The sequence below is a fragment of the Ictalurus furcatus genome, chromosome 12, assembly GCF_023375685.1.
Source record: "Ictalurus furcatus strain D&B chromosome 12, Billie_1.0, whole genome shotgun sequence".
Lineage (NCBI taxonomy): Eukaryota > Metazoa > Chordata > Actinopteri > Siluriformes > Ictaluridae > Ictalurus > Ictalurus furcatus.
In genome coordinates, this window is record NC_071266.1 from 15,724,718 (window position 1) to 15,741,281 (window position 16,564).

A 16,564-nucleotide genomic window follows, 5' to 3' on the forward strand; every position below is an offset into this window, starting at 1 on the left:
GAAATCAACATTGATGCATGTGCATGAGATTGCATCAGAATCTTATCAGCTAGAGTAAGCTGTCAACTTGAGGAAGCCTTGAGGTTTTGCCCCTTCATTAGCCAATCAAGACAAAGCTCTGTCATCATCAAATCGAGGTCAAGCTTGTGCAGTTGATGGAGAGCAACTGAAGCACCCAGCACCTTACTCATGGAAGATTATCACATTGCATTTCATTATGGAGTGCTGGTGATGCAGGCATACGTTGGCCATAAAAATTTAACCAGGCAGGTGACAATCATAATGCCCAAGGCTGTTTGATGCCAAACACACCTATTAATTTAACAATTTAAGTCTTCTCCATCTTGGTTGGTTGACACTTACAGTATCAATCATAAGTGGATACATCCCTCTTATTCCTTCCCCAAAGACTTAAAATCCCACAATTTAGGTGGGATTAGTGTTTGCCTCCGCTACATGCTACAAACACAAACAGTGCCATAACTGAAAGAGATTGCTGTATTGTGTGTGCATTGTATTTTTTGTGGTTTTAAGAACATGTCATTAAAAAAGTGACTCAAAGGTGAAGGTGTTATATTATGACAAACTCCAGAGGGATGCCAAACAAAGAAAAAATATATTTAAGGTGTGGACAACTCCCCATTAAACTGGTGTAATTATCTGGAATGGTACAGGACCTGCAAAGCTATAAGAACATAAACAATAAATTACAATAAATTACATACTAATGGGAGAGAGAACTTGTTTCTGGCATGTAAATTCCTACCTGTAATTCAAATACAGTGCTGTGAAAATGTATTTGTCCCCATCCTGATTTCTTCTGTTTTTGTGTATATCTCATACTGAATAGTTTTAGATCATTAAACGAAATACAACATAACACAAAGGCAACCTGAGTAAACACACAATGCAGTTTTTATTTATTTATTTATTTTATTGAAGCAAAAAAGTTATCCAATACCAGCTAGGCCTGTGTGAAAATGTATTTGCCCTGTAGTTACTAATTCCCAAATCTATGAAGCTGCATTCATAACGGGGTTCAGCTGGACTAGACGCAACTAGGCCTGATTAGTGCAAACCCTGTTCAATCAAATCAACACTTAAATAGAACTTTTTCAACAGCATGAAGTTGGTTAAAAGGTCTTACCCTGTAACACACTATACCAAAGTTGAAAGAAATTCCAGAAATGATGAAGAAGAAGGTGATTGAAATACATCAGTCTGGGAAGGGTTACAAAGCTATTTCAAAGGCTCTGGGACCCCAAAGGACCACAGTGAGAGCCATTATCCCCAAATGGAAAGACTTGGCACAGTAGTGAACCTTCCCAGAAGTGGAAGACCTTCCAAAATTCCTCCAAGAGCAACTACTCATCCAGGAAATCACAAAAGAGCCAAGGACAACATCAAAGGAACTACAGGCCCCTTTTGCATCAATAAAGGTCACTGTTCATGACGCCACTATTAGAAAGACACTGGGCAAAAAATGGCATCCATGGAAGAGTGGCGAGGTGAAAACCACTGCTAACCCAGAAGAACATTAAGGCTTGTCTGAATTTTGCCAAAACACACCTTGATGGTCCTCAAACCTTTTGGGAGAGGGTTCTGTGGACTGATGAGTCGAAAGTGGAACTGACAGGTGTCCCATTACATCTCGAGGAAACCAAACACTGAATTCCACAAAAAGAACATCATACCTATGGTCAAGCATGGTGGTGGAAGTGTGATGGTGTGGGGATGTTTTACCGCTTCAGGGTCTGGGCAACGTGCAATAATTGATAGAAACATGAATTCTGCTCTCTACCGGAAAATCTTAAAGGAGAATCTCCGGTCTTCAGTCTGTAAGTTGAAACTCAAACGCAACTGGATTATGCAGCAAGACAATGATCCAAAGCATAAGAGTAAGTCCACCTCTGAATGGCTCAATAAAAGCTAAATTTAAGTTTTGGAGTGGCCTAGTCAAATTCCTGACTTGAACCAATTGAGATGCTGTGACCGTTCATGCTTGAAAACCTCCCAGTGTGGTGGAACTATAGCAGTTCTGCAAAGAATTGGCTTCAGTAAAAAGTTTTATGTTGTTTGAAGATCTAAAACTATTTAACATGAGATATACACAAAAACAGAAGAAATCAGAATACTTTTTCACAGCACTTCATATCTCATTAAAAGGGAAGGATTGATTCTAAAAGAAAGTAGGCACATATCAGTGCAAACAAACAAACAAACAAAAACCCTGGTTGCAAGGAGTTAAATAAACCGAATGCAATGTGTACCTCTGCTGCCATTGTACAGTATTGCCATTTGGCAATATACTCCAAATTCCCCTCTAAAAAAAGAAAAGAAAATAACAATAGTAATTGAAATGGCTGTTTTTATGTAATTTGAAGTGATAAAACGCTAAAATAACACCAATGTATCAAATGTGTACATTAGAGGGTTAATATACAGTGTATAACTTTAATTATACAACGGCTAAAGTGCCATGTGAAGTGTGATCCCCAAATCTCCCCAACGTCCAGGATGACATAAAACCACAGGAACAACTCATTTGTATCTGCTTTATTGTGCTAGTGAAGACATGGATCATGTTAGATAATGAACAAACTTATCAATGAATGTCATAGCTATACAACAACAACAACAACAACACATCTTTGGATCATATCTATACAAGCAATTAAACCATTTCAGAACAGTTTCAAAACAGCTTATCTAAACCTCAATATTAATCAATAGAACTTTTTTTAGCCTCCATAATTTATAATTTACAGAGTTCTCTTATGAACTCTCTCATCAACAAGGCGTTTCCACCCACAGAACTGTCACTCACACAATGTTTTTTTTTCTTTTCGCACCATACTGTGAAAACTCTAGAGACTGTTGTGTGTGAAATTCTCAGGAGATCATCAGTTTACTCAGACCAGGCCAAACCAACCCTTCTGTTACTAACAACCATGCCACGGTTATAGTCACAGAAATCACATTTTATCTTAATTCTGATGCTTGATGTGAACATTAACTGAAGCTCTTGACCTGTATCTGCATGATTTTATGCATTGTGCTGCTGCCACATGATTGGCTGTTTGGATAACTGCATAAATGTGCAGGTATACACGTGTTCCTAAAACAGATGTTGCGTGTATATAACTAAGAGCTATAGTGTGACAGTTAGAGGTCTACAGTTGCACTTGTTCTCCATTTCAGGTGTGCTGAACATAACCTGTATGTTTCACAGCCTAATGGGTTCAATGTTCTTGCTAGAAGACACCAATGTGTTTACAAAATGTGTGTACTTTGTCAACAGTACTTACGGTTTATTAGTTTAACATTTGTTAATATTAATTAATGCAGTAATGTTAGTTCCTAACAACCTAACCTTTACAAATGTATTTTAAATGAACCTGTTAAATTACTGAAGACAGACTAATCTCAACAGTGGCTCACTACGGTCTTAAGTGGAGATCATGTGATTATGTTGCAACTTTTTCAGCTTTTTTCAAACATTAGCTATTTCCTCAGACATGTATTTCCCGGTCACTTTGACTCTTGATATACAACTCCACTGTCATCCACTGTTCCTGAACCTGTGCATTCCTTAGACTGCGAGGTCTGCCCCTCCCAGTCTTCGGCTAAAGCTTTAGCGTAAACCCGAGATAGGCTTTGGTTAAAGCGCAGCCTCGTGTCCAGACCCATACAGAAGTATAAAAGTGGGTTAACACAGCTGTTGAAGTAGGCAATGCCCTTAGCAATGGGCAGGCCCACTTTTACTGCCTGGCTCTTCTTGTCCACCATCTTGGCCAAAAGTAGGCAGTGGTAAGGCCCCCAGCACAGGAAGAAGGCACAGATCAAACAAACAAGAATTCGAAGGGGTCGTGATTTGCGCAGGATACGTGTTCGCCGTATCCCTAAACCAGCTAGTACATAGCAGGTTAGGATGATGAGGAAGGGTAACAAAAATCCACATAAGAAGCGAAGGCTGTACAAGGCCAGTGTAGCTCTATTATCACCTTCAGTTGATTGCGGCACCTGTGGAATTAAGTAAAATGGGTAGGTCAGGAGGAACAGATCATATTTATTTAAACCAACAAATGGGAGGACAATTTAATGACTAATATTGAACTGTTATACCCCACAGAACAAGAGTGAAAAAAATTATAGTTGAAAACAAGCATTTCCCTATGATTATACTGTCTGCTTGTCAGTAAATTTTTTATTTTTATTTTTTACCTCCAAGGAGCACTTGGTCAAGTTGTTCTTTCCTATATATACCTGCCGGTACACATAATATGGTACACTGAAGATCACTGCCACAGTCCAAACCCCAACGCTAATGAGTCTGGCTACACCAAGAGTTCGCCGCTGCCTGGTGAACACTGGTTGCCAAACACAAAGTGCCCGATCCAGACTAATGACAGCCAGGATGAATACACTGCAGAACATGTTGGTGTACTTGAAGAATCCATTGAACTTGCAGAGGAAGATGCCAAAGGGCCAGTAATCATAGAAGAGTTTCTTAATCAATGAAGTAACACGAGTGAGGCAAAAAATCAGGTCTGCCACAGCCAAGTTGACCAGCCACACATTGGTGACATTGGCTTTTAGACGGAATCCAGACATCCAGATGACCACAGCATTTCCAGTGGTGCCCAAAAGTATAGTGATTGTGTAAAAGACAATAGTGATGTTTTCCATAATAGCATCAATGTCCACTGTGGTTTTGCCATTTCTGATGGAGACTTCAGCATCAGTAAGGCGGATAAAAGTGTTGTTAAAGGCCATTCTGCTGCTGCTGCAAAAAAGAACATTGTGTGCTATATCACTGTTATAATTATCTGCATTAAAAACTGTTGTTCCTTAAATTCATTGTGCCCATTTCCTTAAAAATCATCTCAATTTAATTCCTGGCAGCAAATATTCAAGTAGTGCTAGTCAGGTACTGTATGTAATTTTAACATAAATTAATGTAATTAAAGTTCCATATAATAAGCATTCCTATCCATCATACGAATGATTATAAGCTCCTCCACGCATACACTTTTCGTGTTTTTCCCCATTCACATGACACGATTTCCACTTCCCCAAAGACTGCCAGTCCCTTACGCAGTGTCTGTTTCTAAGAAAATGTTTGAGGTTATTTATTTATTTATTTATTTATTTTAGCATCTACCCCTTTCACCCATCACAAAATACAGAACTTGAAAAATAGGCCTTTTGGCATCATGATGCAAATAGCTATGTTGTACCGCAGTTAATAACTGTATTCCAACCTGATAAATTTCACCATGTGGATGATAGTTAATAATCTCCACTAAGAGTTTATCTGTAGCAATATATTTGGAATTATATGGATTTCTGCATAAAAGTTAATATCTCATGGAATGCTCTGAAACCATCTAAGCCATAATAAAGGTAAAAACATAAACAAAATATAGAACAATAAACAATAAAGTTCAAATATTTAAATCTCTAATTAGCTTGACCCGTAATCTTAATATATATGACTAAGACCTATATTATGACAGAGCATCTATGGTTGTACTTGCTGTTCATTTCAGGTTTGCTGAATCTAACCTGTATGTTTCACAGCCTTATTGGTTCAATGTTCTTGCTAGTTGACACAAATTGTTTTGGAGAATGCAATTAATTTTACTTTAACTCCACGTCCCAATTGTAATGTAAAGGAAAGGACGCCTACTGTCACTGGCTGATATTTTGTATCAGCAACGGGCTGATACAAATTATCAGCCAATTATCTAAAACACATGCATCATGACAAATATCCACAACAGCAACCACAACAGGATGCTTAAAGTTCTAGCTATTTCCAAAGTTATCAGAAATGTTTCTCACAATAATAAGTATAATATTATTTTAAGTTAAACATATACATATGCACCCAGGTCTGTTTTATATATACACATGCCAAAAGTAAGGGCACAAGCTTGATTTATATATGCATTAACTAATACTGATTCGAATATTATATCCAAGCAGACACTGACAAATGGTTCTTACCTGGAAGTTTTGTAGGTGTGTTTTTAAGTCAGTGTTCTTTCTGTATCTAAACATAAACTAACATTACAAAGTTTAATGATGAATGTTATAGCTGTAAAAAAAAAAAAAAAACCCTGCCTTTTTTCTCAAGACTCAAAAATGTATACCATTGTTGAATCCTTTCTTACACTTATTCTTACATCCTCTTCTCTTTTCTGTCTTTCCTTAATCAGTCCATTCACTGAAGTAAGACAGGAAAATGGGTAGTGATGTGCTTTTCAGCTCCTCCCTCCTACACAGTATCCAATTGCATACTAGTATGTATTCAGTATTCAACACCTCATTACTTTCTTAGAAGCTAACTTTTGTGAAACTGTTATACAGTCATGGATCATGCTCATTTTCATCTGTATTTTCTCTCATTAAGATTAATGTACTGCTGCTACTACTATTACGACTACTACTGCTACTACTACTACTACTAATAATAGACATGCTACTTCACAGACATGCTACACTTTTAGCATGGAATCACAGGAAAGCAGAGCCATAACTATAGGCAAAGAGATTCAAGAATTACTTGTAATTTCACACATTTACCAGTCCACTATGGGAGAACTGTTTTGAATATCAGAGTTCCTTTGATAACTTTTGTTTAGACAGGTCTCATGATTTCTGAGCCAAACTTGGTGGAGATAAAGACTGGAGGAGGAGTAGCAAAAATGGCAGTTAGATGGAAGCATTTTTGGCATGTTATTGCAACTTTTAACCAGTTGGTGGCGCTGTCACAAAATTTGTTGCATAGTGTGGCAGTGGGGTTCATGGTTGAGCATTGGCTGTGGATGGAGAGGAGGCAGGTCGAACTGGCAGGTAACGTGTAATGATTCTAAACTGCATATAATTAAAGATTAAGTATTAAGGATTGTTTTGTTTGTGTCCCTTTGTGCTTTTAGTTGCCTCCTGGAGAAGCCACAATGAGAGTGAGAGAGAGAGCCAAACAGCACAGAGTCGTGTGTGTGCGTGCATGTGTGTGTCTTTATGAAATAAAACCGCTGATAGTAAAAGATAAAGAATAAAGTACCTTTTGAGTTGTTCCAAGCCTGCCGCAGGGTTCCTCATTCCCTAACTGAACATAGGAAGTGTTACACTAGTGTCGAAACCTGGGATTGAGGTAAGAACACCATCATGGAGTCCTCACCACTGACCGAGATCATCAGGTCCCTCACCAGCCTCCACGACACCCAGCATCGACAAGACCAGGAACAGTGCATCCAGGCCCTGCTCGAAGCTCAGGTGGAGGACCGGCAGGCAAGAACTCCAGCAACAGCCCCAGTGGCCGGCGCGGACCCAGCCCACATCATCCTCACAAAGATGGGACTGCAGGACGACCCAGAAGCATTCCTGAAGTTTTTTTGAGCGGACTATAGAAGCGTGGGACTGACCCACTTATTGCTGCTCCTGTATGGGGAAGCAGAGCTTGCAGCCCAACACTGATCTCAGGACAGCCCTCAGGTGCTGCATGTGCTGCTGCCGATCGGTACTATAAATAATAGTCATCTAATTAGGCATGGGAGTACACAGTGTGCGGACAGAGGATTATGTCCATGAGTCACTGGGATGTCACTGGGACTCCAAACAACACAAAAGGAAGGGCCACAAATTGGTGTAACCCAAAGGAAGTGGAAAAGGCTGTTTTCTCACAGGATACTGGAGTTAAGAGGATCTGCCAATATTCCTTTGTCAAATCCAGTGTTGCATATAAGTGCTCCGCACCTAACCGATCAAAAGTTTGTCAATGCATTTTGTAAGTGTCAAATTTAGACACTGCATTGACACACAGTCCACACTGAACTGGACTGACCTGTCGACCTTGGTAACCAAGACCACCAGACTGGACCAGTCACTGTGCGACGCCTCAATTTCACCCATGTTCTATGAGATCATTGTGACTGGGTAGGGGTGAGAATGTCAGAAAATTCCACCTGCAACTTTGCAATCTCTGTGATTTGGGATGGTGAGAGGTGGGGTCCACAAATGACAGGGGTGGATTGAGGTGCCGTTTTTAGAATCACCTCTGGTCCTAGCTCCTCCATCTCCGGAATGACCACCTCTCGCCTTGGTTTAAGGAGATTGAGGTGATAAAATTTCAGTGCCCCACCTCTGTTCCTTTGCATTACTTCATAATCGACATCCCTGACTTGCCGTGTTACCTCGAAGGGCCCTTGCCACTTGGTAGGCAATTTGGAGCTCCTTGTGAAAAGTCCCATAGCTGAGTACCCATGTTATGCAGTCAGGATTGTTGTTCTTGCACCTGATGCAAATTCTCCCATGTTATGTGACTTAATGTGTGGAGTTTTGCTCTGTGGTCAAGAATGTACTGAATTTAATTTTCGCTTTTAGAAGGTTCCTCCAAATTTTCCCTAATGATTTTTTTTTGCTATTCCTCCTACAAATTTTGTCCAATCATAGCCAAATTTCGCAAACATCATCTTCAGAGTAAGCCTCACAAAAGTTATCAAAATAATTTTGAGCATTCCAAACAGTTTGCCCGTAATGGGCCAATGAATCTGAAAGTCAAGCTGCCAAACTCGAAGTGAGGCTGTATCTTTGCACAATAACACAAATCTTGGTAGGCCTCTTCAGGACCATGACCTGAGGCTATGCAATAAATTTTGTGACAGTGCCACCTACTAGTCACAAGTTACAATAACATGCTCAAAATGCTTACAATGAACTGCCATTTTTGCTACTCCTCCTACAAATTTTCTCCAGTCTTCACCAAATTTGGCTCACATCATCTTGAGTCCTGTATAAACATTCACAATGAAAATAAATTCCTTAGATGTTTTTAAATTGCAAGACAAAAAAAAATTCTGGTCAGTGCAGTAGCAACCATGACCACAGGCCAAAGTAGCAACAGACAACACTACAGATCACAGAAATAGTGACAGCTGCTGCGGCAGTGCTACTCTGTGAATGTGCGGCTCACCGAGCCTGGGTGCTTGGCCCCCTAAAATGCTGCTTGCACTTTAATTATTATGATTATGATTATGATTATGATTATTATTATTGGATCCACAGAGACCCTGAGTAGGATAAAGTGGTTACTGAAGATATATGAATGAGTGAATGACTAAATTATTTTAATTTCAGTATGTAGATTCAGAACTTGTGAAAATCTATTCATATTTGCACTAAATTCTGCATGTTTTTATGAATTAAATAATTGAGATTCAAACTGCGTCCTAGAGTAGAAGTGGAAAAATCCTGCCTCTGCCCTGTGTGCACAGAGTTTGCATGTTCTCACATATATGTCAATGATTGTAGCATAAGATTGATAAACCTATTTTTTTAATGGCTTACAAATTTTAAGAGATATTTAATTGATTATAAATGTTTTACAAACAATAGAAAAACACAGGGCATCCATCTTATTACACACCTTTGCCCCATTTAATGGACAAAGGTTATTCTTGACCTTCATCACTTTCTTTACCCAATGGGCTAACATGTATACATATATGTATAGTGTTACCCAAGGCAAACAAACAGCTCAGTAATCCACCAGGTAGCTGTCTCTTCCATATAGCATTTGAGACAGCTCAATGTACACAGGGCTGGCCTTTGAACATTGTCATCTTCAGAAAGGTTGATAGATTTATTAATATATTGCAGCTTCAATATTTTTACAGGAATGCTCAATTTAGCCACAGTGTGACATGCTTGAATACATGCAATTGAGAATACAGAATGCAAAACAAATCAATGTCCACACTTCTGTAAGTGTTCTGTATGACTGCAAAGTGGTCCATCCCCTAGCAGAAGACTGCGGTGAGACAGGGCTTCTGCTATCTGACTACATCTGTTCAGTAGATCAGTACATCTGTTCAGTAGATCAGTACATCTGTTCAGTAGCAGCTTGTAAGACACAAGATGTGTGTCTGTTTACTTTCAAATCTTGTTGGCCCAATCTTAACATTGCTTGCAATATTGTTCCTCTTTGCTCATAGATGAACATAACTTCCTCATGAAGCCTTACAGTTTACCCTGTCTTTCATTCTTTCACGCATGTTCTGAGCATGTTCTGGAAAGTTTAACACCCTCTTTTGTCTCGTACTGTCTCTACCTTTGCTTGACCCTTTTAGATTTTATACTATATTTGACTTCTAGACTATTCACCCTGCCCAGCCATTTGACCACAATTTTGGATAATGTTTTGGAATGTTCTCTGTTAGTGCTCATTTGTTTTTTGACTCAGAACATTCTGACCCCTATTACTGCCTTAATAAACCTCTTGCAACTGGCGCCCTATAATCTACCTGAGAACCCGTTCTTACAGTATCAAAATGTGTACACTAGAGGGTTAATATACAGTGTAAAACTTATACAATGGGTCAGGTGCCATGTGAAGTGTGAGCCCCAAACCTCCCCAACTTCCATGTTGACATAAAACCTACACCACAGGAACAACTCATTTGTATTTGCTTTAATTAGCTTATGAAGGGCAATTGATCAAGTACAGATAATGATAGCTAAACATAACAATAAACATCATGGCAATACCGTGAGAATAAAACTTGTAGATCATATCTATACAAGCAATTAAACCAGTTCAAAACAGCTTATCTAAACCTCAGCCTCAAACAATAGAACATTTTTTGTCCTTAACACAAAAAGACAGAACTGAAATGTCTTTTTATTCATGAAATAGAGATTATTACAACAATGGCATAGTTAGAATAAATAAAAACATTTACATAATACCCGTTATGGGGCTTTGTTAATTTTTTTTTCTTTTTCTTAGGGGCAGTGGTGGCTTAGTGGTTAAGGCTCTGGGTTACTGATCGGAAGGTCGGGATTCAAGCTGCCACACTTGCACTGTCAAGATGCCACTGTTGGGACCTTGAGCAAGGCCCTTAACCCTCTCTTCTCCAGGGGCGCTGTATCATGGCTGACCCTACGCTCTGACCCCAGCTTCGTAACATGCTGGGGTATGCAAAGAAAAGAATTTCACTGTGCTGTAATGTATATGTGACCAATAAAGACTCATTATCATTATCTGGCATAAGAATGATTATATCTTTTTCCCCCTCACACATCATGGTTTTCTTCCCTTTCACATGATACAATTTCCACTTCCCCAGAGACTGACAGTCCCTTACTCAGTGTCTGTTTCCAAGAAAATGTTTGAGGAGGAAAAGGTTGTTTTTTTTTTTTTTTTTTAAAGCATCCAACCCTTTCACCCCTTACAAAATACAGAACTGGAAACAAATAGCAGCATGATGCATATTCCAACCTGATAACACTCTTCACATTCATAATAGCTATATATCTCCAGTATGAGTTTATCTGTAGAGCTCAAGGGACCATGTTTTTGTGAATTTGGTATTACATGGATTTTGGCATGAATTAATGTCTTAGGAATATTCTGATATCATCTAATCCATAATGAACTTAAAGATAGTTAGGGAATCTATAGTTCTCAATAGATCTATAGCTTTGCTGAACTTGGATGTTTTGCATGGTTTTGCTAGATCACACAAATAAAACTCATATCATGACAAATACAGTATGTACAACAACAGGGTGGCTCAAACTTCCAGCAAATTTCAAAGTGATCAAAAACCTTTCTCACATTTATAGGAATAATTCTATTTACTGGCAGTTTTAGTAGTGTTGTAGAAATGAAGTGAGTGCTCTTGGAACGTTAGAAGGCAATGCTTTCATCTCTTGCAGCAGAAGTATTATGTTTGCACAGTTGATGAAAGTCTGATGTCTGAAATGTTACTCTTATAGCATTTTTTCTGCACTGAAATTGTTCTAGCTCTACATTTATACTACATGTTTATTTTGATTGCATTTAATTTATTACATATATGCATATCCAGTTATGTTTAAAAAAAAGTAGGGATGCAAACTGTGATTTATAGATGCATTCACAAATATTGATTAGAATATTATAATATCCAAGCAGATATTGACATTAGGTTCTTAAATGTAAGTTTTGTTGGTGTGTTTTTAAGTCACTGTTTTTACATCCATCCATCCATTTTCTATACCGCTTATCCTACAGGGTCGCGGGGTACACCCTGGAGAGGGTGCCAATCCATCGCAGGGCACAATCACATACATTACAGACACTTTGGACATGCCAATCAGCCTACGATGCATGTCTTTGGACCGGGGGAGAAAATCAGATTACCCAGAGGAACCACCGCAGCACAGGGAGAACATGCAAACTCCGCACACACAGGGCCACAGCGGAAATCAAACCCACAACCCTGGAAGTGTGAGACGAATGTTCTAACCTCTAAGCCACTGTGCGCCCGTCGTTGTTTTTTCAGTATCTAAATAAAAACCAACATTACAAAGTTTTGATGAATGGTTCATGCATGTTATAGCTGTATTTTTGTCAAGGATGTATCTGGATTTATGACCTGCCTAAGACACTCAAAATTGTATATTCGGGTCTATACCTTGCTAACACTTTTTCTTACATCCTCTTACACTTACATACTAGTGTATATTCAACATTCAATACTCCGTTGTCACTTTTTAGAACCTAGCAACTTTTGTGAAACTGTTATGCAGTTGAGGAGCATGCTCATTTTCATCAGTATTTTCAAATATAACAGCAACAACAACAACAATATTAATAATAATAAGTAGAGTGTTTAAGCAAGCATAATAGCAGGTATGAGGGCAAGAGGGCCACATCACACATCATGTTGCAATTATGTGTACTTTTTTCTTATTTACATCTGCTGCCTCATTGATCACAGCCTCCACTAAAATTTCATTAAAATGCACCAAGGAAATGTTTATAGCGCATATTAAATGTATAAATTTGTCTATATTATTAATCACTCTTGGTGAAATACAATATTTTAGCATTCAGATTCAATCAGATATTTCACTGCAATATTGTGCTGTTCATTCATTTAATGTAAACTTTACTTGTAAATAAATTGTAAATATAAAGTTTTGCTTGATTATTTACATTCAGTTTTTTGTTTATTTATAGGTCAAGCTTGCTAGCTGTCACTAACTTCTTCAGTGAAATTGAGTTAGCTTGTTAGCAGCTAATTTGCTTTTTAGCATGATATGGAAAAGGAGTTTCATGCCCTTACTTATGAGGACAGACCAACAGATAAAACAGAACACATCAGATATATATTTCATTAACAGTGCACCCCCTATTTAAAAACCACCAGTCATCAATGGAGGGGTGTGTTGAACAATGGACAATGTCAAAGGAGAAACCAACCTTTTCTGGCAGAGATGGAAGGGAAGTACAGCTCACCAAGCAGAGACTAAAAGCTACTAATGATGATTAAAAGCCAACTTGAAACTAACCCTCCTCACAGAGAGGATGAGTGGAGGCTCTACTCCAGGCTCTGTCCCCTTTGGAGAATAAGATACCTCTAGCTCCATAGTCACAAGCTGACTTCAACCTTATACCCTGACCTGATACATAATAATTTTTCATTTGTCTCTCTGCTCTGCTGTCCTAAGTTTGCAATAACTTAATTAGTTATCTGATGTAGCTATTAAAATAGATTTTAAAAAGACATGTTTGCATTTGGAGTCCCTCATTGCATCGCTTTTACAGCTGGCAGGAAACTGGCATGCCACACTACTTTTCCACTGTCTGATTCATAATTGGAAAATTATGTCTGAATGTCCATGATTCAACTGTACTACAATCTGGTGCACATGTATGTGAGCCACTTACTGCTGCCCTCTAGTGCGACGAGAGGAAAATGTTTACATTTGAAGAATTCATTGTACATGTATTATACATTAATTATACATTGTTCACACTTCCTATTTGATTCTGGGATTGTTGTTATTGCATGTGGCACAAATATAAATCACATATTTCATTTGTGCTCAGAACATAGAATTCCATCACTGGACCATTATGCTATCACACACACACACACATACCCTGGCAGGTGTATTCACTGTGTACGACAGAGGGCATTCGGTTACTTCAATTCAATGAGCAAGACAGGGGTAATGGTGGTGAAGGAAAAACTCCCTGAGATGATATGAGGAAGAAACCTTGAGAGGAACCAGACTCAAAAGGGAACCCATCCTCATCTGGGTAACAACGGATAGTGCGATTATAAATAAGTAAATCCCTTCTATAAATGTGCTAATACTACATGGTCAAATAGTGCAGTTGTGAATCAGGGTTAGATAACTGCTAGTTTAAATGATTTAGGTACATAGCCAATGCTAAGTCGCTTTGGATAAAAGCGTCTGCTAAATTAATAAATTTATTATTTTTTTTAGAAGGGGTTTGCTTACTTCTGGAATAATCTGTGTAAAGAAACATGTAGGTAAAGGATCTATATACAAGTTGATGATTTTGATCAAGATATTAATTCAATTTGTTTGGGCTCTCTAAGAGAGGTAACCATTCGAATCAGTGATCTGATATTGCTATATTATTACCTACAGGGTTAGTTATAAGACTATCTGGTTTTAAATTAATAGTCTGAATTTGTGGTCTAATGTTTTCAATTTTGCCAATGAAAAAATTAATGAAATCCTCGCTGCTATATAATGATTGTGTGCAAGTTTCTGTGATGGTTATAGTCCTAGTTAATTTGGCTACAGTATTGAATAAGAATCTAGGATTATGTTTGTTATCTTCAATTAGGGTGGATAGACTGAAATAGCAGCACTATTAGCACTTTTCCACTGGAGCCGGAGCACAATCTCGAACCAGGCTTTGCTTTTCCACAAAAAAAAAACCCCTGGGCCAGTGCCCAATTTCTGGAGCTGAACCTGCCCTGCTGAACATTAGAAACCAAGATTAAACATGTTGGATCAACAATGGTCGGCAGAAGAGACCAACGCTTTCCTTGCCATCTGGTCAACGAGAGAAATTCAAGACAAATTGAAAAGTAGCATTAGAAAAAAAAAGCACATATATGAGAAGATAGCAGGGGAAATGGCCACCTTAGGATTTAGCCTTTCCGCCAATCAAGTGGTCAACAAATTTGTAAAAAAAAAACTTTAAAAGGAATACAGGGATCAAAAAGATAGATGAACAGAAGCTGGAGTGGACGGAGCAAAATTATTAATTTTGATGTCATGGACTCTGTTCATCGGCCTCATCACATAGACCGAGGAGCAGAAGAGCAGGTAATGGCATATTTTCAAGCTGTGGATGAATGTCTCATGCTGCAAACAAGCAACAAACAGTTTTTGTACAAAGGAAGACACTTAAACCTTGTATTCACTTTTTAATCACTTTTTTCCATTGTACATATTGACATTTAATTTAATAAATCTGACTTTTAACACATTGTCTTGTTGTTTCTTCATATTATATCCAAAGCTAGCTACTACAAATTAACCTTAAGACCATTTATTTGTTGAATAAATCTGTCCCCTCCAAAATGACTATTATGAATACCAATTAGTAAATTAAGAATGTCCTTCATCCTGCCTGCTGAAATACTGCAATAATTCTGGATAAACTGCATCGGATTAAACACAGGAATGATGGTAATCCACCAGTGGCATGCTTGAAGATATGCCCACACAACAGCCAAGCATCTTGCCCTAATCCGCAGAGCTAGCTGTAAAAAAAAAATGGACAACTGAAAAATAAATTACTTTCAATGTGATTATTATTATTATTATTATTATTATTATTATTATTATTATTATTACTAGAGCTTGGAACAATAGCTAGGGAGGTAGATATCAGCTAGGACAGCAGATAGAAATGGACAGAAGCCCATTGAGACATAAGAAGGGAGTGTTGGTCAGAGAGAAACAAAAAACAAAGACTCTGTCTAAGTGAAACCTTTTTTTTTTTTTTATAAAGAAACCTTGTCCTCATAAAACCTTTTCAAGAAGAACAACTAACTGTGCATGCTCCACAAATTTAAGATAACATATAGACATGACAATTAATTGTAGTGAAGAAGATTGGTCTGTTTTTAACAAAAAGGCAAAACCCAGCCTAAGATGAGTACGCTGTGGAGAAAGGTATAAAAAGGGCTGTGTTTGCATAATTTAGACTTTCTGCAGACTGTCTCACTCTATTGTTTCAATAAAGTTTAATTACTTTTTGACATCTACAAACCCTCTGTCTCTAAAGTTTTTTGTTAGGCTGGAAAGATTACCTGCCATGACAATATCTCTGTGAGGTTATTGATAAAACTCTGCAGTATCTGATATGAATGTACATTTGACACAGTATCATGGCAAGGTGTATATATTATGGTCAATACGCAATTTAAATGAGATGAGATGATCTGAGATAGCTTCAGACTGCGGAATTGTTTACTATTTTCTATATTTAATCTGTATGTTAGTATCAGGTCAAGAGTGTGACCACCATTATGAGTGGGTCCTATTACATTCTGATTGACCCCTACTGAATCTAGAATAGACACAACCACTGTTCTCACAGGGTCTTCCGGGTTATCAAAACGAATATTAAAGTCGGCAAAAATTTGTTTTGTCTAAAGAAACAAACAGGTTAGAGATCAAATCTACAAATTCACCAAGGCTCTGTGGGTCTGTAAATAATAATTAGTTGAAT

At 38.1% G+C, this 16,564-nt stretch overlaps 1 protein-coding gene across 2 annotated transcripts; it reads right to left on the reverse strand.

The window, feature by feature from the left end:
• Positions 1-1,830: 1,830 nt before the first annotated feature.
• LOC128616344 (fMet-Leu-Phe receptor-like) lies at positions 1,831-6,452 on the reverse strand. Of its 2 annotated transcripts, none has more exons than XM_053638950.1 (3): positions 6,013-6,452; positions 4,225-4,783; positions 1,831-4,023 (listed from the first exon to the last, which is right to left on the reverse strand). In XM_053638950.1, the coding sequence occupies exons 2-3, from the start codon at positions 4,774-4,776 to the stop codon at positions 3,532-3,534; spliced, it is 1,044 nt and encodes a 347-aa protein (XP_053494925.1). In that variant the 5' UTR covers positions 4,777-4,783; positions 6,013-6,452; the 3' UTR covers positions 1,831-3,531. The 2 variants fall into 2 exon arrangements, with proteins under 2 accessions (XP_053494925.1, XP_053494924.1); XM_053638949.1 differs by having other exon boundaries at positions 4,225-4,786.
• Positions 6,453-16,564: the final 10,112 nt, after the last annotated feature.

Bases quoted from the DNA above. Each gene is read 5' to 3' on its own strand.
- LOC128616344 (XM_053638950.1), bottom strand. From the start codon at position 4,776: ATGGCCTTTAACAACACTTTTATCCGCCTTACTGATGCTGAAGTCTCC. The intron at 4,024-4,224 runs GTAAAAAATAAA...TTAATTCCACAG, and splicing joins TGACCAAGTGCTCCTTGGAG to GTGCCGCAATCAACTGAAGG.